The 20,158-nt window shown below is 45.9% G+C and overlaps 1 protein-coding gene and 1 long non-coding RNA gene across 6 annotated transcripts; both read left to right on the forward strand.

Moving 5' to 3' along the window:
• Positions 1-13: 13 nt before the first annotated feature.
• Positions 14-11,547, forward strand: LOC106019929 (uncharacterized). 3 transcript variants are annotated; one of them, XR_011804847.1, is made up of 3 exons: positions 14-379; positions 1,928-2,248; positions 10,002-11,547. It is a non-coding gene; the product is annotated as an uncharacterized lncRNA (long non-coding RNA). The 3 variants fall into 3 exon arrangements; XR_011804846.1 differs by lacking the exon at positions 10,002-11,547 and adding an exon at positions 2,698-7,819 and having other exon boundaries at positions 15-379; XR_011804845.1 differs by lacking the exons at positions 14-379; positions 1,928-2,248 and adding an exon at positions 7,977-9,695.
• Positions 11,548-12,900: 1,353 nt separating this feature from the next.
• Positions 12,901-17,177, forward strand: LOC139999401 (gamma-glutamyl phosphate reductase-like). 3 transcript variants are annotated; one of them, XM_072027515.1, is made up of 3 exons: positions 12,901-15,073; positions 15,567-15,662; positions 16,293-17,177. In XM_072027515.1, exons 1-3 carry the CDS (start codon positions 14,659-14,661, stop codon positions 16,376-16,378), a joined length of 597 nt encoding a protein of 198 aa, XP_071883616.1. In that variant the 5' UTR covers positions 12,901-14,658; the 3' UTR covers positions 16,379-17,177. The 3 variants fall into 3 exon arrangements, 2 of the variants coding, with proteins under 2 accessions (XP_071883616.1, XP_071883617.1); XM_072027516.1 differs by having other exon boundaries at positions 12,911-14,961; XR_011804844.1 differs by having other exon boundaries at positions 12,921-14,891.
• Positions 17,178-20,158: the final 2,981 nt, after the last annotated feature.

Genomic DNA, 20,158 nt, shown 5'->3' on the forward strand with positions numbered 1-20,158 from the left:
GAGCCTGCCTCGGCTCGCAGCGTGGGGGAGGGGAGGGGGGAGCGCCGCGCCGCGCAGCGCTGCGCTGCGCCGCCGGGCTTTCCGCGCGCCTCTGGCTCTCGCGCGTGGGGTGGGGCCGCGCGTCCTGAGGCGTTCGCGTGGCTCGCTCCGCCCCGCGAGCGGTCTGTTGTGCGGGCGTTCCGCGTGGCCCTTCGTCTGTCGCTTCTTCTGCCCTCGCTCGGAAACGGGGGTGCAACGCCAGCCTGTTGTATGCTGGCAGCTCTGTGGACACCGGCGTTCCTCTGCGTTTGGGGACGAGGTCGCAGAGAGAAGCTGTAAACGTCTGCTGCTGGCCCCAGAGTCAGCACAAGCAGAAAACCCAGTGTTAGGTAATTCCAGGGTAAGATTATCTGAAAGATAATAATGGGCAATAGTGAGAGCCAAATTTTTAATTTAGATTGCATTTGTTTTAATTCTTGTTTAAAAGCACTTGACTGGAAGCAGAAAACTGATGAATTTAGGAAATCCCTTGAGGGTCTCATGTCCAGCCAATATCCAGGAACAATAAGAATGCCAAATAGTTTTTACCTAAAGCTTTTCCTTACAGCAGAGAAATCATGTAACTGTGGAATAACATCAAGTTAGACAAAAATAGCCAGAAATCTGCGCTTGCAGCCGAAAAAGCCAACCGTATCCTGGGCTGTATCAAAAGAAGCGCATGCAGCCAGTAGGGAGTGGGAGGTGATTCTCCACTTCAGCTCTGCTCTCATGAGACCTGACCTGGAGAATTGCATTTAGCTCTGGGGCCTACAGTGTAAGAAAGACATGGACTTCTTAGAGCAGGTCCAGAGGAGGGCCATGAAGGTGACCAGGGGGGACAGAGCACCTCTGTCTATTCTTGATGAAGTCAGTAAAACTACTACCTTGGACTTCCAGAGGTTTCAGACTTTGAATTGTTCATGACACTGGTAGAGAGGGTCCCTTGAGAGTCAGTCCTGAAGAGCAGAGAGGTTCAGAAAGGCTGGATGTTTCTCAGGAAGAAAGCAAGTCCTTCTTCCTAAGAAAGGAAGTCTTCAAGGTATAGGCGCAGGCTGTCACCCTGTGCCGTAAGATGGGCTGGTGGGGAAGAAGACTGGCATGGCTCAACAGGGAACTTTTGATGAGTGTCCAGGAGAAAAAGAGATTTTATGGCCAGTGGAAGAAGGAGCAGGCAGCTTGTGGAGAGTACAAGGAAGTTGCCAGAATATGCAGAGAAAAAAATCGGGAAGGCCAAAGCCTAGCACAAGCTCAGCCTGGCTGCTATGGTCAAAGGTAACAAAAAGTTTTTATACATACATTAATGGCAAGAAGAGGGCCAAAGAGAATCTCCATTCTTTATTGGACGCAGGGAGGAACATGACTACTAAGGATAAGGAAAAGGCTGAGGTTCTTAACACCTTCTTTGCATCTGTCTTTACTAGCCAGACCACTTATGTGAGAAAGAGTTGTGTCTTTGCAGGGGAAAATTGCATTAACCTTGCATATTCAAAAGTGTTTGGGTGGCATAGCAGTGGGGAGTATGTTAAGCAGATAAGGGGAAGGTCCCACTGTCATAAGGAGGATAGCTAAGAAAAACAGGATGAGCAGTATGAAATCAGTAAAAACAAAAATCATGGGCCCTCTAGTCACAAGAGAAGAAAAAAAAGGAAAAGGAGAAATTAACAGTTGGTCAAATTAAATTGTACGTATATGGTATAGAATTGTGTTGAATAGGTTGTGAACCTCTAGTACTCAGCCAATGAGGAAATGGGAGAAATCAGGTGTCAGGTAATAGGGAATATATGGTAATGATAAACTTTAACTGTGTGCTAATGCTTGCAGGATGCCAGCCATTGCAATTGCGAATAAAGTAACTTCACAGAATATCCTGACTAAGAAAATTATTGAGATTTTTCTCACTTATCCTCAGGGTACTCATCCTCCTGACCTGGAAGTCTGGGACAAGGAGCAGAAGAACACCCCACAGTTCAGGTGGAAACAGTTAAGAGACCAGCTGCTCCACCTGGACTGTCGCAAGTCCATTGGGCCAGATGGGATCCACCTGAGGGTGCTGAGGGAGTTGGAGGATGTGATTGCTGTGCCACTTTCCATCATCTATCAGCAGTCATGATCAACCAGAGAGGTCCCAGGTGACTGGAGATTTGCTAATGTGACGCCCATCTATAAGAAGGGTTGTAAGGAGGACCCGGGGAACTGCAGGCCTGTCAGCCTGACCATGGTGCCAGGAAAGGTAATGGAACAGGTCATCTTGAATGCAATCACACAGCATATGTGGGACAACCAGGGGGATAAGGCCCAGCCAGTGTGGGTTTGTGGAAGGCAAGTCCTGCCTGACTAATCGAGGCAAGGAAATAAAGCTTCACAACTTGAGGAGAATTATAAAGCAGGCATGTTTATGGCAGCTGGGTGCTAGGGAGATTGCTCCTCCTAGTTTGCACACCAAGGGTTACTCCCAAGGTGCTTATATTAATAGCATATATACATATTCCTTCCCCCCCCCCCCCGTAAGTCTCTTGCATATTCATTAGGTATCCAGAGAATCATTAACATAGGTTCCTGCCCCTATTTGCATGCGTGCTAGAGTCCTTGGGTGGTTGTCCAGTGTACTCTGGTGATCTTTTGATGAACACCAGAAGTCTTCCTCGCTGCTAAACTTTTGACCCTTCCTTTCTTTTACAGACTTCAGCAGTCCAAGCCTGTTCTTGCTGGTTCTATTGTCTATGTGTATGAAGTCTTTTCTTCCCTTGTCTTTTAGGGTCATCCCATCCTTGTACTCCCTACTGCAGTCCTGTCATTGTGGTTGATATACAACATACTCCCTGTGTTAGCTAGAACCTGCAAAATTGACGTGCTTTCCCTTGTTCCCTGTCTCAAGTTCCCCATTTTATTTATCCTAAGCAAATTCTTTTGCCATATAACACCATTCCCTTTGAGGGTCTTGGTGAAATACTTGCCACTTTCAGTGTTCTGTCTCAACTTATGCTTTTTCCATTCCTCTTATGAGTTCACAGTTTGTTTACATATCCACATGAAACACTGAAACATACAACATATTAATAATCCTAATACGATAATTATAATGACTACAATAGAGAGCTGCTTTAGCCATGTAAAATTAGGTAGCCAAGAAGTAAGTTTTTCCCAAAGTTCTGAAAATCCCCAAGAACTATCATCCCTTCATGGCAGAAATATTTACAATTGCCTTTTCTAATTCACTAACCCCTAGCCAAGGCAGAAACCATCAGACAAAATTATGGAATTAGGTAGGCCTTTCTACCAACGGGTTGGTACTTTGCCTAGCTCATACCCAGGGATTCTGTAGGATCCCCCAAGGTATCTGAGTCTGATTAATAATTTTATGCTGGGAAATTATACTTCCAAGTGTATGAGTTCCCTTCCAGGATCTGGGCAATATTTTCTAGGCCCACCCATCCCCACATAACCACCAAAATCCGGTAGGGGCTGGGCATGTGAATATGGTGCTCATGGCCTTACTCTTTGCCTGAACTGTATGATTAAGGTAAATTTCTTTGAGGGTTACATCCAAAACCTTTAACTCCAATTTAGATATTGTTTGGATGGATGATTCTTCTTGCAGATTTGTAATAGTACAATTTATAGTGGTCAGATTAATACTTCCAGATTGAGGAGAAAAACTGCAGGTTCCCATTGACTTGTTCTTACATCTCTCTAGGAATATTCCTCCAGCTGGAGGGTAAATCTGGGTCCCTTTATGTCATTTGTCACATTTTATTTACATTGTAACAGACGTTTTCCCAGCCTTCCACATATTGACACCTGTGGCATTATTGATAAAAGTCCAATTTGAGGTCATAACTCTGTATAGTAGTATTTCTAGGTTTCCCCTTGGCATGGCCATGCAGACCCAACAGTCTTTGGCTCTGGTCAAATTGACCCACATAGGTGTCAATTTAAAGTGATAATTGGTTTCCCATGAGAGGGTGGGACCTAACCATAGGCTGAATAAACCCAGCATTGTCCATCTTTTTTGCTGAATTTGGAGTTTCAACGGTCCTGTAGGTGCTGACTCCCATTGTGGTCTAGATGCCCTCTTTATTCTGGTGTGATGTATCCATGATGTCTGTTCTTTAATCTTGACTGCTGTGTAAGTAGTCAATAACACTTGGAATGGGCCTTCTCATTTTGATCCTAAAAGTGTATCTGAAAGAGATCTAACGTATACATAATCACCAGGTTCAATATTGTGCACAGGCCCATCAAGACCTCAGGTCCTAGTTCTAGGACCAGCTTCTTGACTTCCCGAAGCTGTTTCTGCAGGCTTATTATGTAATCCCTCAGTATCTTGCTGCCGGTCTGAGTTGATATTCCAAACTGTATGATATAGGGCTTTCTGTACACTATTTCAAAAGAACTCGACCCCTTCTTGGTCCTGGACTTAGTCCTGGTTCTCAGAAGTGCTAAAGGCAATGATTGAGGCCAGGACAAATGGGCCTCCTGTCCTAATTTTGCAATCTATATCTGAATTAGGTGGTTTATTTTCTCTACTTGACCACTGGATTGAGGGTTATGTGGGGTATGTAGTTGCCAATCTATTCCCAGATGCTTATGACCTTTGCAACAAAGTGTGATCCTCGATCTGATGAAATTACCACAGGAACACCAAATCTCGGCATTATTTCTCGTAACAATGCCTTGGGTACCTCCTTAGCCTTGTTAGTTCAGCAAGGGAATGCTCCCAGCCACCCTGAAAAGGTATCCATCAAGACCAACAGATACTGAAACCTCCCTTTTCATGGGAGTTCTGATAAATCAATTTGCCATTGCTGTCCTGGATAATTTCCTCTCCCTGTTTGCCCAAGCTGGACTTTAGGCCCCAATTTGGGATTATTCTGTAAACAAACCTCACACTGTTGTTACTTGCTTGATGGTAGTATATAGATTCTGGGCAAATATCAGCCGGCGCAGATACCTATATATGGCTTCTGTTCCCCAATGGGATTTTCTATGCTCTGCCATAACTATGGCCCATAACAATGCAAAAGGTATTATTATTTTATCCTCTGGTGTTTTTGCTCATCTACCTTGTTCTATTTTTCCCCCTAGATTTTCAATTAATTTCTGATCTTCTTTGGAATACCTGGGTTCACAATCAATATGTACCTTACCATCTGGGACCAAGGACTGTATTCCTAAGTCATTTTTCTCAGCCACTCTTTAGGCCTCCTGGTCTGCCATAGCATTGCCCAATTCCTGAGCGGTATTTCCCTTTTGGTGAGCTTTGCAATATATTATAGCCATCTTTGCAGGTAGCTGTACTGCTTCCAGGAGCTTTAGAATCTCTTTAGTGTGGTTTATATGTTTCCCTTGAGTAGATAAGAGTCTTCTCTCCTTCCATACAGCCCCATGATCATGGACTACCCCAAAAGCATACTTGGAGTCTATCCAGATGTTAATTTTCTTGCCTTTGGATAGTTCCAATGCTCGAGTCAAAGCTATTATTTCCACCTTTTGTACTCAGCTCTGGTGAGGCTGCACCCTGAGTACTGTGTACAGCTTTGGGCCCCTCAGTAAAAAAGTACATTGAGATCCTGGTACATGTCCAGAGAAGGGCTATGAAGCTGATGAGGGGCCTGGAACACAAGTCCTGTGCAGAGCAGCTGAGGGAACTGGGGTTGTTTATTTTGGAGAAGAGGAGGCTCAGGGGAGGCCTCATTGCTCTCTACAACTTCCTGTAAGGCAGGTGTGGGGAGCTCGGGGTCAACCTCTTCTCACAGGTAACTCATGATAGGACCAGAGGAAATGGCTTCAAATTGCACCAAGGGAGGTTTAAGTTAGAAATTAGGAGACATATCTTCTCAGAAAGAGTAGTCAGGCATTGGAACGGGTTTCCCAGGGAAGTGATGGCATCACAATCCCTGAGAGTGTTTAAGGAAAGGTTAGACCTGGTGCTTACAGACATAGTTTAGTGGGTGACATTGGTAGTAGGATGATGGTTGGACCAGATCTTGAAGGTCTCTTCAAACCTTAATTATTCTATGATTCCTACGAAGACAGGCTGAAAGAGCTGGGGTTGTTCAGCCTAAAGGAGCGAAGGCTCTGGGGCAACCTTATAGTGGCCTTCCAGTACCTAAAGAGGGCCTACAGGAAAGACTCCCTTTATCAAAGAGTGTAGTGATAGGACAAGGTGCAAAGGTTTAAACTAGAAGAAGGTAGGTTTAGATTAGATATTCAGAGGAAATTCTTTACTCAGAGGGTGGTGAGGCACTGGAACAGGTTGCTCAGAGAAGCTGTGGATGTGCACAAGGCCAGGGTGGGTAGGGATTTGATCAACCTGATCTAGTGGGAGGCGTTTCTGCCTATGGCAGGGGGGCTTGGAACTTGATGGTCTTTAACATCCCATCCAACCCAGGCCATTCTATGATTCCATGTGCGGAAAAGTGTAAAGGTTTTAACAACAAAAGTTAAAGAATTAGTAAAAGACAACTGGCAGAAACAAAAGTTATTTTAAAAATCAGATGGCTAAATGCAGCTCTGCATGTACTTATGAGTCATAGTGTAAATCTAAACAATTCCTGTGTTTCTTCTTAGGCAAATATATTTGATCAATATGACACGAGAAAGTCTTCATTTTTTAGGTGGGTGTAACAAGAAGTTTATCAGTTATGTGAAACCAGAAGGTTTAAGAAAGTTTTTTTCAGACATTTTTGTGTAATTGACCTCCTGGGCTACCATTTCAGTTGTTTTTTTGGCAAAAGCATGAATGTGGACAACACAATGGAAAAGTTCATATAAATGACATCTAAAATGCAAGCTTGAATATTTATTTGGTAGGACGGGCAGAACACTGATGAAAATAGGGAATTACCTAAGATTCACGCTCTGGTTGAGTTTCTAATCTCAAGGAATATGGGCTTGGCTAAGAACAAAGTCAGGTCCCTGACCTTCAGAAGAGCCAACTTCCAACTGTTCAAAGGAGTGGATGAGATCCCATGGAACATGGTCCTTGGGGACACAGGATATGATCAGAGCTGGCAACTCTTTAAGGATATTTTCATTAGAGCACAAGAGCTCTTTATTCCCATATGTAATAAATCAAGCAGGGAAGGTAGGAACTGGCATGGTTGAACAAGGACCTACTGGTTAAACTTGAGCAAAAGAAGGAAATGCACAGACGGTGGAAACAGGGCCATGTGCCCTGGGAAGAGTACAGAAATGCTATGCGGGTGTGCAGGGTTAAGATCAGGAAAGCCAAGGCACTAACAGAACTAAACTTGATGAGGGATGCAAAGAATACCAAGAAGGGGTTCTACAGGTACATTGACCACAAAAGAAAGACCAAGGAGAGTGTATCGCCTCTGACAAATGAAGGAGAACAGGTAACAACAGATGTGGAGAAGGCAGAGGTACTTAACTTCTTTACCTTGGTCTTCACTGGTGGTCAGGCTTCCCACATCTCTTGAGTCCCTGGACCTCTAGGCAGGGACTGGGGGAGCAGAGTCCCTCCCATCATAAGTGAAGAGCAAGTTTGGAACCTCCTGATGCAACTTAACAAGTACAAGTCTGTGGGCCCTGATTACATGCATCCCAGGGTCCTGATGGAATTGGTTGATGTAGTTGCCAAGCCACTCTCCATCATATTTGAAAAAACGTCAGTCAGGTGAAGTCCCCAGTAACTGGAAGGCATGTCCAGGTCAGCAGGGGGCGTAACAGCAAAAGCCTTCGATGTCTGTAGCAGCAGAGGGGCTGATGGCATAGCAGTCAGATCAGTAAACGAGCCTGCAGCTCCCTCACTGTCTGGCAAACTACACATTTCTGACTGTGGTCCCACACGGCTCTTTAAGGCCTCAGAGACTGCTCGCCAGGTGCTAAGCAATCCCACTGCAACCTTGCCATTTTTAGTTGCAGAGCCCCACACCTTGACCTCAGTTTGGTCCCATATTTCAGGCTCATAAACTGTCCGATTGTTAAGAAGAAGAATAAGCTGTAAGGTTACCAGGACAGTCTTTGTTCCTATGGAGGATTAATAAAGAAGGGGGAGATTTGGGAATGTGGCCATGGGGGTTGGAAAGCCCCATGGTTGAGATAACATTAGACTCTTAATGATGAGGCCATCAGGAATATAAAAGAGTTTAGAGGGAACAAAGAAGGGTGATTCAGGAGACTCCATGCAGTCTGGGGTTTCTTGTTCTCCAGCCATTACGGCATGGAAGTTTCTGGGTGTTTGCTGTTGTTGTTATATTCAAAGTTGTCTGACCAATGAAAAGTTGTTTTGAAAAGAACTGCTGTGGGGAGAAGGGTATAAGAAGGGAGCCTGCCCTCAAGATAAAGAAAAAAAAAAAAAAAAGAAGGCAACACGATGAAGTCATGTCATCAATAAAGAAGCAGGAAAAAGAAGTGAAGAGGAACAGGCTGGCAGAATGGGGACCAGGACTGGAACAGGCACATTGATTGCCTCATGAAGATAGGTTCCGCCAAACTCAGCAAACTGCTCAGAGAAGCTCGTGCAGAAAGTTGCTGGAAATAGGTGCACTGGAGCTGGAGAGAAGCTCCAGCTGAGAGAAGCGGACCTGTGCACACAACTGCCTCTCGCTGGTAAGCAGTTGTGCATTATGGGGAATCATATGTCCTTAGAAACAAAGACTGTCCTGGTAACCTTACAGCTTATTCTCCTTATTAACAATTGGACAGTTTATGAGCCTGAAATATGGGACCAAACTGAGGTCAAGGTGTGGGGCTCTGCAACTAAAAATGGCAAGGTTGCAGTGGGATTGCTTAGCACCTGGCGAGCAGTCTCTGAGGCCTTAAAGAGCCGTGTGGGACCACAGTCAGAAATGTGTAGTTTGCCAGACAGTGAGGGAGCTGCAGGCTCGTTTACTGATCTGACTGCTATGCCATCAGCCCCTCTGCTGCTACAGACATCGAAGGCTTTTGCTGTTACGCCCCCTACTTACCTGGACATGCCTTTTGACCCAGGCCTATTGGCCTTGAAAAGGAGATGGATATGCTTTTCTTCGATCCGGGAAGAATGGGATACATAAGGCCTGAAGACCGAGTTGCTTTACAACTTAAAGCGAGACATATTGTTCAAAAGGAATGGTAAATGGAGACTGTTATGTTATGGAACTTAAAGGATTGTTTGTTACCTTTTCTGAATGTGCATATGTATAGGCGTACTCGAGTTTAGTAAGTCATTGAACTTAGAGGATTGTTTGTTACCTTTTCTGATTGTATAGGCATACTCGAGTTTAGTATGTAAAAGCAATGTTCTGTATATTTAGAATGTTTGATGTTCATGTGTGCGTGTTAGTGGAGTGTGGACTCCCCCCACACCCAGTGCTGTTTACTTGCCTTTTATACCTTTTATAGCTTTTATACCTTTTATAAATATTTGTTTTATAAATATTACAAATTCAGATTGAGTTGAGACTTCATATATAACAACCACAAGTCTAAGAAAAACAGAGTGGTTAATGTATATAGTTCTTGTATCTTTCAAAAGAATGGTCCAGCAATTCGTGTCAGTAGGGGATTTGAAGGGTTAACATTGAGGCCCAAGTCTGGGTTTGGGAGATAAGAGAATGAGCGGAAGTTTTTGAGATAACTGCTGACTATTGCATGAGATGCTGCACAAGTCTCTGACATCTGGCCCAGAGACTACCAAATAAGGAGAGAAGGGAAACTGAAGGACTTCACTGGTAAGCAGTTGCGCATTATGGGGAATCATACGTCCTTAGAAACAAAGACTGTCCTGGTAACCTTACAGCTTATTCTTCTTCTTAACAATCGGACAGTTTATGAGCCTGAAATATGGGACCAAACTGAGGTCAAGGTGTGGGGCTCTGCAACTAAAAATGGCAAGGTTGCAGTGGGATTGCTCGGCACCTGGCGAGCAGTCTCTGAGGCCTTAAAGAGCCGTGTGGGACCACAGTCAGAAATGTGTAGTTTGCCAGACAGTGAGGGAGCTGCGGGCTCGTTTACTGATCTGACTGCTATGCCATCAGCCCCTCTGCTGCTACAGACATCGAAGGCTTTTGCTGTTACGCCCCCTGCTGACCTGGACGTGCCTTTTGACCCAGGCCTCATTGGCCTTGAAAAGGAGATGGATATGCTTTTCTTCAATCTGGGAAGATCAGGATACATAAGGCCCGAAGACTGGGTTGCTTAACAACTTAAAGTGAGACATATTGCTCCCACGACTAGCCCTGGAATTCTCTGGTGTTTGTAATTAAGAAAATGAATGGAAAATGGAGACTGTTAAGTCATGGAAGATATGGGAGCACTTCTGTCAGGATTACCAACTCCAACTATGCTCCCCGAGACATGGACATTAATAGTAATAGACTTAAAAGATTGTTTGTTACCTTTTCTGATTGTACATATGTATAGGTGTACTTGGGTTTAGTATGTAAAAGCAATGTTCTGTATATTTAGAATGTCTGATGTTTGTGTGTGCATGTTGGTGGAGCGTAGACTCCCCGCGCACCCAGCACTGTTTACTTGTCTTTTATAAATACTACTAAATTCAAATTGAGTTGAGACTTCATTTATAACATACCTACTCTATAACTCATTTGCTTTTGACTTGTAGAGTTCTTCCATGAATCATCAGGATCTGAGGAAGGCTGGCTTTGCAGAGCCTGGGCTCTGTCCAGGATCAGGAAGGGAAAGGGCTTGTGTGTGGCTGTGGCACAGCCAGTTTGAACAGGGGGGTTCTCAGGTGAGCACTGTGCAGAGTCACTGCTGTGCTCACAGCCCTTTTGTCTGCTCCTGCTTTGTTGCTCCCCAGCTCCCTTCCCCTGCATTCCCTGTATGGTGGGCACAGTCTGGCTGACCTCCAGCATTTCAGACTGTCGCGTTAAGGGGTGTAGCTAATTAACTGTTATGGGTCTGGTCAGATTCAGGGTACTGAACTATCACAATCACAGATTCACTAATAACACATTAACCGATATGGGTCTGGTCGGATTCAGAGAATTGAACTACCATGGTCACAGATTCACCAATAACATATAACTGTCCTAACTCTAGTTGCATTCAATGAGAACTATCACGGCTAGGAACAATGCAGGTAAATGCAATTTATTCCAGCAACAAGTACACAGGTTCTTTGGATTGCCGGTGATCGTTACTGTCTGCAAAAGCAAGCTAGCATGCATGAAATACACAGGTATGCAGCCTGGAAATTAACGCGCTAAAAGGCACAAAGACTCTATAGAGGTTTCTAAGTTTCCTCAGAGACAAATGGTATAACTAAGTGTTCAGATCTCAACCAGAGGCATCCCAATGTGGGGGGGGGAGGGAGAAGAGAGGCTCAGCCCGTCGAGTCAGGAGGTCCTCAGGATGGTGTATTCTCTCGTGACTGTATCTCCCCTGATAGTGGTATCTTCCCTAATGTTGGTACCTTCCCTAACGTCCCCTCTCAGGCCAATTTATATTATCTTCTGTCTTTGTCTCTTCTGTGCAAGAGCAGGTACCAGGGCAAGAACCTGCACATGCATGCTGATTCTGCTTGGTGACAGTGGATGACTAAGAAACCGCCTTTACTTGGTATGACATTTGCCTGCATTGCCTCTGTCCCTTTGTCTGAGATTGGTAGTGTGTGACCACTTCCTTGCCAAAGCTCATCCTTCTGCACAGTCTCTCTGTCTGTCCCTTTAGAAAGAAAGCAGGACAGTGTGACTATAAGTAACTGCTCCTCTTTGGGAAGATGGTATCTTTGGAAGGCAGTGCTTCTCAAAAGACATCCCTAAAATTTAGAAGCTAAAGCCTGGGCTTTATGGGGAGCTACTCACTACTCCAAACAACATGTCATTCACAAAGAAAAATCTAAGTGCTTGACTCTTGGTGGTTTACCAGCACAGACAGCAAAATCTGTCATCATGTGAGACCAGAAGATTGCAGGAGATCTTCTGGTTCACATTGCATGTATTGCATTTTTTGCAAACTGCAAGATGATGCTCAATTCCTTCCTTCAAAGATGACAGGAAAAAGCTGCAGCCAGTTCAGAGGCAGGAACAGTTCTTCTGAGAAGCACGTCTGTTCTATCATGCTGACTGTGTCCCACAGGAAGAGAAACAGATACACGTTGGGCTGAGCTGCAAACTCTTGAACCATATTCTGGACAGAGTCACAAGCAGCCAGAAAGAGCCTGCAGTCCCCAAACAAGAGGGAAATCACAGCCAAGTCATTTGAAACACAACTAGAAATGGATGGCTAAATTAGCCAAGACTGACTTAAGTGGTTTTCCTTTCAACTGCCTTCAAGTTAGGGGTCCAGCCTCAAGCTGCATGTGCAGCTTGAACTCATTCCTGCCTACAGGCTGTCACTGAGAATCCTCAGTCATCAAAGAGAACAAGAGGGTTAGGCAGGGTTGCTCTGATCCCAGCTGATGATCCAAATGTGCCTTCCCTCTGCTGCCCAGCGGTGCTCTCCCCTGCAGTGACTGGGTCTGCCGGCTCATGAGGCAACCAGCACTGCTTGGGATGTCCTTCCTGCCTTGACCTCTCCCAGTTGCAAGCAGTGCTGTGCGTGAGCTGAACCCAAGTTCAGCACACGCCCATTGCTGCTGGCTGGATGCTGTTGTTTTCACAGAATGGCTTGGATCAGTAATGGTAATGCTGGGGTAGCAGCTGCCCCTGGGACACAGCTTGACCAACAAGTGACAGCAGTCTCTCGGCCATCTCTGGGGTTCACCAGTGCCTGCAAGGTGTGAAATTGAGTGTCTCTGTTCTGATCAATCCCTTCCTGCTGTGCAGGTTACAGTGTGTCCAGACATGTTCTTGATCCTCTCAACAATCAGAAGCATGATTCCCAGCCTTTCACCAAACTTCCCAGGTTGTAAGTAGTAATCTGTCCATGACTTCTCGAGGAATCCCCTTTGAGATGCCTTTGATTCATACTATATATCTTTTACTATTGGATTACTGCTTCATGGTCAGCTTGTTGGCCAGCAAGGCCCTTCCATCCAGTTTACTTCAATGCTGGGTGCACCCAGCATGTCCTCATGCTGGGTTTGTTTCTCACAAGGGGGAAGGGCTCTGCAATCTCTCTCTCTCCATGTCGAGCATCATGAGGGTTTTGTCAGTCCATTTCTCAGTCCTGGAAAATTCCATCCAGTGCAGATGCCCGAGATAAGATTAATGTGAGATGAAGTGATTTGTAGAGAGATGAAGTGATGAGAGGTGAGGGGAAGGGAGGTCAGGTGAAGCTCAATTCTTTTCACCAAACCTTGTCTCACCTCAGCTAATCTCTCCTTTCCTCTGATTGGCTTGGCTCAGGTCACATCACTTAACCTCATTTCTTCTCACCTCATCTCAGGTCACACCACCTCCTCTCTGCTCAGCTCAGTTCAGGTCACCAGAATGCACATTACTTCATGTGATCTTGTTTCATCAAATCTCATCTCACCTCACCTTACAACAACTCACCACATGTGACACATCTTCTCAGCTCATGTAACCTCACACCATCTTATATCACCTCACCACACCTTGTCACATTTCCTCTCACCTCACCTCTCCTAATCTAACTCCAGTTTGCCTCATCTACCTCACCTCAACCAATCTCACATCATCTCACTTTACCTCAAGTAACCTCACCTCACCTATACTCTCCTCAGTTCTGGGCATCTCAGCTCAATTCACCTCACCTCATCTATCTCGTATCAACTCACTTCACCTCATTCCCCCTCTCGCCTCACCTCATGTTACCACACTTTATATCAATTTACCTCAACTCCCTTCAGATCACCTCAGGCCAGTTCACATCACATCACTTTACCTAATCTCTCTGTACCTATGGTCAGTTAAGCTGACGTCATACCATGTCACCTAAATTAACTTCCCCATATCTCACATGATCTCACAAACCTCACCTCACCACATGTAAACTCACCTCACCTTATATTCCAACACCTTATTTCTCCAAAACTCTGCTCTCCTAATCTCACTCCTCAGTCTCTCCTAATCACTGCTCATATATACCACCTCATCTAAACTCAGCTCACATAATCTCACCACACCACGTCTCACCTTAACTGAACACATCTATCTTACCTAAACTTCACCGATCATGTATCACTTCAACAGATTATTTTATCAAATATCGTCTCCCATCCCCTCCCTTCCTCTCCCCTTGCCTCATCTCTCCAAAGATCTGCTCACCTAATCCCACTCCATCTCCTATCATCTACAACATCTCAGCTCCCTTCACCTCATCTCATCTTCCATCATGTCACCTCATCTCTCTGAAACTCTGCTCTCCTATTTCCACTCCATCACATACCTACAACACCAAATAAAGAATTGCTTGTGAATACCAGCTGAAGACCCCTGAAGGTTAGGTCCCTGTAGTGGGTTTACGTGGCAAGGTTTTGGTAGCAGGGGGCCATAGGGGTGGTTTCTGTGAGAAAGATCTACAAGCCGCCCCATGTTTGGGAAGGGCCCCATTGTTTTCCAGTTCTGAGCCAATAAGCGATGTTGTTTTGTGCCTCTGTGAGAGCATATTTAAGACAGGGAAAAAAACGCTGCGCCACACAGCAGCCAGGAGAGTCAAGGGAGTGAGAAACAGCCTTGCAGATGCCAAGGTCAGTGTAGAAGGAGGGGGGAGAGGTGCTCCAGGCGCCGCAGCAGAAGTCCCCTGCGGCCTGTGGTGAGGACCATGGTGAAGCAGGACGTCCCCCTGCAGCCCATGGAGTGCCACGGTGGAGCAGGGTTCCACGCTGCAGCCCGTGGAGGAGACCACGGTGGAGCAGGTGGCCCTGCACCGACGGAGGCTGCCGCCTGTGGAAGACCCCTGCCGGAGCAGATTCCGGGCCAGACCTGTAGCCCGTGGAGAGGAGACCACACAGGAGCAGGCGACCCGGCAGGAGCTGCTGCCCGTAGGGGAGCCAGGTTGGAGCAGTTTTCTCCTGAGGGATGGACCCCGTGGTACGGACCCATATCTGGAGCAGTTCTGGAAGAGGTGCTGCCTGTGGGAAGCCCACGCCTGATCAGTTCATCAAGGACTGCATCCCATGGGTGGGACCCCACAGCACAGGGGACGAGAGTGACCGAGAAGGAGCGGCAGAGAAGAAGTGCTGTAGACTGACCATAACTCCCATTCCCCCGTTCCCCTGCGCTGCTAGGGGGGAGGAGGTGGAAGAGGGTGGATGGGGGGGGGAAGGTGCTTTTGGTTTCTTTCCTTTGTTTCTCACTTCTCTAGCTTGTTAGTAATGAGCAATAAATCCTACTATCTTCTTATGCTGAGTCTGTTTTGCCCGTTACAATAATTATTGCGTGATTTTCTCTTCCTTATCTCAACCCTTGAGCCCTTTTCACATATTTTCTCCCCATTCCTCTTTGAGGAGGGGGAGTGAGAGAGCGGCTGTGGTGGAGCTCGGCTGCCCACTCGAGCGGAACCACGACATGCATGAACATGTTTTAATCCAGGCTGTTAAATGCTGTCTGATAATGTTGCAGGTGAAAGTTCTGCTATTGTATCTGTTCAGGGTATGAGGCTGTGCCTATTGGCCTGCATGATCATGCTGTATGTACTGTATCCTATTTTCTGCTCTGCCTCTTTTTCAGAGAAAACAGCGGAGTTGTTCCTCCAGCATGTGGACAGTGCTTGTGTTTTCTGGAATGCCAGTACCCGATTCTCTGATGGATATAGATTTGGACTCGGTAAGTGTCTGTGGTGTGCAGGCAGCTAAGCACCACAAAGCTGTTTGGGAGTGTGGGAGGAAGGAAAGACTGGAACAAAACTGAGTTTCAGTTACCTAAGTAAACAGGTGCACGTACTAGGAATTGCAGAAGACAAGGGAAACATTAATTCCTGAGGGAGAAACTACTAGAAATCTCTGTAGCAAGCTCGAACACGCAGCGCTCTATGTACTAAAAAAAATGTAATTAGGGTTTTATAAGATCATGCAGTGGTCCCTTTAAAAAGATGGGGGGGGGGGGGGGAGGGAAGGACATAAGATTGCAATCTTGATTAATTAAGTTCTTATGGTTCAAAGGGTAAACCCTCAAATGAATGCATGATACATGTAAGACATGTGTACCTTTCTGGCTCACTTTTCTCTCTAAAAGTGAAGCTGTAACAGACAGAAGTATAAACACTGCAATTTATAATAGTTAATTTCCTCTAATCAGAACAGATAAAAATCACTTCTGACACTTGGGGAGGAGCTCATGCTGAATGAAGGGAGGTCATGCTGAATGACTGCTTCTGCATAAAGATGCAGAGCTTTATAGTGCAAAGTTGAATATCTTCTGAAGATCAACTACCTCTACCTTGTGTGTTTTCTACAGATACTGAAGTTGGTGTTAGTACTTCTCGTATCCAAGCACGAGGACCAGTGGGAACTGAAGGACTCTTCACTACAAAGTGGTTATGAGAGGGGACAATCATGTTGTTTCTGACTTTTCAGAGCATGGGAGCATGAAGTGTCCTCATGAGAGCCTACCTCTCCCTCAGGGAAATACCAACTGAGTACTTTTTGAGAAAATGCAGGGGTAAAATGTGTATTGAAGACGTTCGGGCTTCAGGGTGCTCCCTGTGGGGAGAGATTTGTTTTTCCTCTCCGGGGGCATTGTTCTTGGTCACTGTGCAGTACAATGAATATGAAGTGATCCTATCTGTGACAAACATTATTTGTTGCTGTTTCCTTAGATAGCATCTGATAGCAAACTGACCTTGCTTTTGCCAGAGAGGTTTCTTCAAAACATACAGATACCATAAGGAGAAGTTTAAACACATGCTGCATTCTTTTCCTCCCTTTGCTCCCCGCCAGCAAAGATGCCTGGTGGTAGAGTGTAAGTTTTTTTTTCCTGTCTTTACTTTGAACATCTGTCTTGGTGAACAAACTTGGTAGCTTTTCTTTGCTCGTGTGATCATGGCAGCTCTTGAAAGCTCTAAAGCTTTAAGACACTTACTGTCTTTGTTTGATCGCTCTGCGATTCCTATGCATTTGAAACACGTATTTCATTAATGTTTTGACCAAAAAACCTTTTTTATCTAATTTCTCTGTATTTTTGACAACTGTAGATAAATAGCGCAAGTGTGTTTAGTATGAATATTGTTATCTATGTCTACCAGACATTTATTTGTCGTGGGTTTTATATGAAATGTAATCCCTCTACTTTGAAGTTTAAAATAAGCCCTGAATAAATGCTTCCTTTTGCATACTGGAAGAAGTGAGCTCACATGTGCATGCTGCAGTGGGGGGCTCAGTGCAGCCCTCCATAGGTCAGGGTGGTTGGAGTGTCAAGGTGGGTGGGGAGGGAGTGGAATGGTGCCATGCTGCAAATGCTGGCAGGGCAGGGAGAGGGATGTGTGCAGGCTGCACGGGGACATCCTCTCCTGTGCATCCGTTTCTTGCTGCTAACTTGCCTCTGCATGCTTTGTTGACTGCTGGCATGTGTGTGGTCCTCAGGAGCTGACATAGTGGCACACAGGGCTTGTCTAGGCATCTGGGTGTCTGCTGGGTAGCCATGTTACCCCCACTCACCCATTTTGGACCGTTGCACTCTACTCTGGAACCCTGAGAAACCCATTATGCCCCACACTCCTCTTGTGCTTTGATGCTCTCCTGAGACTTTGTGACAACTGCTTGCGCTGAACCTGCACAGCATTGCAACCACAACTGGTACTGCCCATCAGTGACAAAAGCACTGCACCCAGGTTTATACGCCTGCAGTAGCATTCCCTGCAATTCCTCTGTCCAGCTACCGCTGTTAGTCCTTCCTCTGTCCCACTCGTCTCTTGGTCTTTTTGATTCCTCTGCCCTTCTCTGTGTCTGTGTTCCTCTATCCTTTCCCCTGTTCTCATGACATCTAATCTAACTCCCCTCTTTTAGTTTAAAAACTCCCTTGCCCTGTCATTATCTGTCTGAGCAAAAAGTTGCTCTCCAACTTTTTTTATAAGCTGCCTTTAGGCACTGAAAGGCGGCAATCGGCTCCCCCTGGAGCTTTTTCTTCTCCATGGTGAACAACTCCATCTCTCTTGGCCTGTCTTCAGAGGGGAGAATCCCCATCGTTTGTTCTAATTTTGGTCGGCTTAACCGTTTCCATCAATGAGGAAATGGTTAAGGCAATTACTCCACAACTACCCAAAGCAGCAGCGATAGTGAGAAGCCCACTTCCAGCATCCATTTCTCAAGCAGGGATGGATGGACAGGCAGAAGGACACTGCTTGATGCATTGCCCGCCAGGGGAAGGGGAGTCGCTGTGTGTCCGTGGGTCTAGGTTCCGCAGCTGGCTGGGTGTGGAGGGGGCAGGGGCAGGGGCTGGGGGGTGGGTTGTCCCCATGTCTGTCAGCTGCTGGCCACTTGGAGTGTGGGGGCAGCCCTGCTGGGTGGGGTGGGGGGCTGCCTATTGCGGGACTGGGGGGGGCAGGCCTGTGCTGTCTTTGCTCCCTGGCCCGGGAGGGGGGCTGCTCTGTGCAGGCAGAGTGCAGCAGTGGGCAAGCGTGGCCGGGGCTGCTTGTGGTGGTGCAAGTGTGTGTGGGGACTGGGGGTTACTGGCTGGACCCCCCCAGGGCAGGAGACGGTGTTGAGGAGGCCAGAGCAAGGCAAGTCCAGGTGGGGGTGGCGGCTGGTCTTTCCCCAGGCTGGGGCTGGGCTGTGCGTGCCGGGAGGTTCAGGTTGCTGCTGGGTGTAAGTTTAAGCTTGGAAATAGAGGGGGAGTGAGGGAAGTGAAAAAAAGCAAAGCCTTACAGAGCCTCAGCTCCACCGAGGAATGAACTGTCTGCTTCTGGAAGAACAGTACTGATGTATCAGCAGACTCATATGCAAGCTGATCCAAACTGGGTGCACCTCGGGTGTACCTTGTCTGTTAACTATCTCTGACATTGTGCCACCTCAATAATATCAGTGGATGTACCCAGCACCGCCTTGGGGCTACACAGAAGGTGGAAGTTTTTAGTATGTTAATGTTACTTTGTTAACAAAACTGACGCTTGCTGTTTTTTTTTTTTTTTTTTTTTTTTTTTTTTTTTTTTCTGTTCAATAGTCTCCTCAAAAGTTGTTGTGGACATGTTGTGTATCTTTTCTGTTCTTCCAGGATTCATTTGTCAGGAAAGACCACCATGAAATCGGATGGCTGTGGACAACCATCTACCAGATGGTTGTTGCAGATGCTTTTGGTCAACTTCATTCGTCTTCTTAGATCGCCTTTTCCTATATCTTGAGTTGAATTTTTGTGCAGTGCTATGTTTGCAGTGGTAACGTTGTGGCTGAGGTGTTTTTGATTAAAAATGATCTTATCTGTAGTAGTGAATTCACCATGTGTAGCTTTGTGGAATGACTCCCACAATCATAACATTTTTCTCCTTTGTCACAGATATGAGAAAAGCTCTTTGCAGAGAGACGGAGGAGGAATTAATTATACCTCTGCCTCATCCTGTGAGACCAGAAGACATGGAGTAAATGGAAATTGCGATTCTCAGGAGATGTACTAAGAGTCTTGGGTTCCTTTTCTGCCTTCCCCCTAAGGCCTTGGGTATATTGGGTTCACCATGGGAAGGGCATGTTGCTCAGGGCAGTTATTTCCTACCTGAGACAACGTGGGGTGTGTTTTTCTGCTGTTTTCACTTGTGGTTTTCAGCGCGGTTTGCACTGCTTCCGTTATTGAGAAAATGGTTTGGGAAGATGTGTCTGCTGTTTCTCAGGATTTTCTGCCACTGCCTGCTGGCAGAAAAAATCAGTAATGCGGGTGGAGCCATGTAGGACTTTCCTGAGGTAAGCCTTCAACGGACGGGGACCCCTAAACTCATGTGCCGAGCATTCAAGACAAATGTCCATGGCACAAAGATCAAGGACAACTTCTCAGAGGTAAGCAGCTTTCTCTTTGTTTCCCCATCCTCTCAGGAGCTGTCTTTACTATGGTTGTACACACTTCAGGCTCACAACACTCGTTTTCTCCTCTACTTAGTATTCCTAGTCCCTGCCTGGTGGTGGGTCAAAGTCTACGGGTTGATGTGTTTCCAAGTTGAAAGAGATAAGTGCATCTATTTAAGGTGACATCTAGTAGGATCATATAAAGTAAATTAATCTATGTAGTAGTAGGTGCCCTTATTGCATGCAGCTCTTCTTCAGGTGAGTAATTCATTCTTATAGCATAAGTAATTCTTTTCCCATGTTTCATTCATGATGTTTGTTGCGTGCCTCTCTATGTGT

Source organism: Anas platyrhynchos, chromosome 24 (genome assembly GCF_047663525.1).
Source record: "Anas platyrhynchos isolate ZD024472 breed Pekin duck chromosome 24, IASCAAS_PekinDuck_T2T, whole genome shotgun sequence".
Taxonomy (NCBI): Eukaryota; Metazoa; Chordata; class Aves; order Anseriformes; family Anatidae; genus Anas; species Anas platyrhynchos.

What these genes read in the sequence shown, in the direction of transcription:
- LOC139999401 (XM_072027515.1), top strand. Translation starts at nt 14,659, where the DNA reads ATGGTGAAGCAGGACGTCCCCCTGCAGCCCATGGAGTGCCACGGTGGA. An exon ending in GAAGGAGCGGCAGAGAAGAA is followed by an intron (nt 15,074 to 15,566) that starts GTGCTGTAGACT and finishes CCTCTTTTTCAG; the next exon opens with AGAAAACAGCGGAGTTGTTC. An exon ending in TGGATATAGATTTGGACTCG is followed by an intron (nt 15,663 to 16,292) that starts GTAAGTGTCTGT and finishes TGTTTTCTACAG; the next exon opens with ATACTGAAGTTGGTGTTAGT.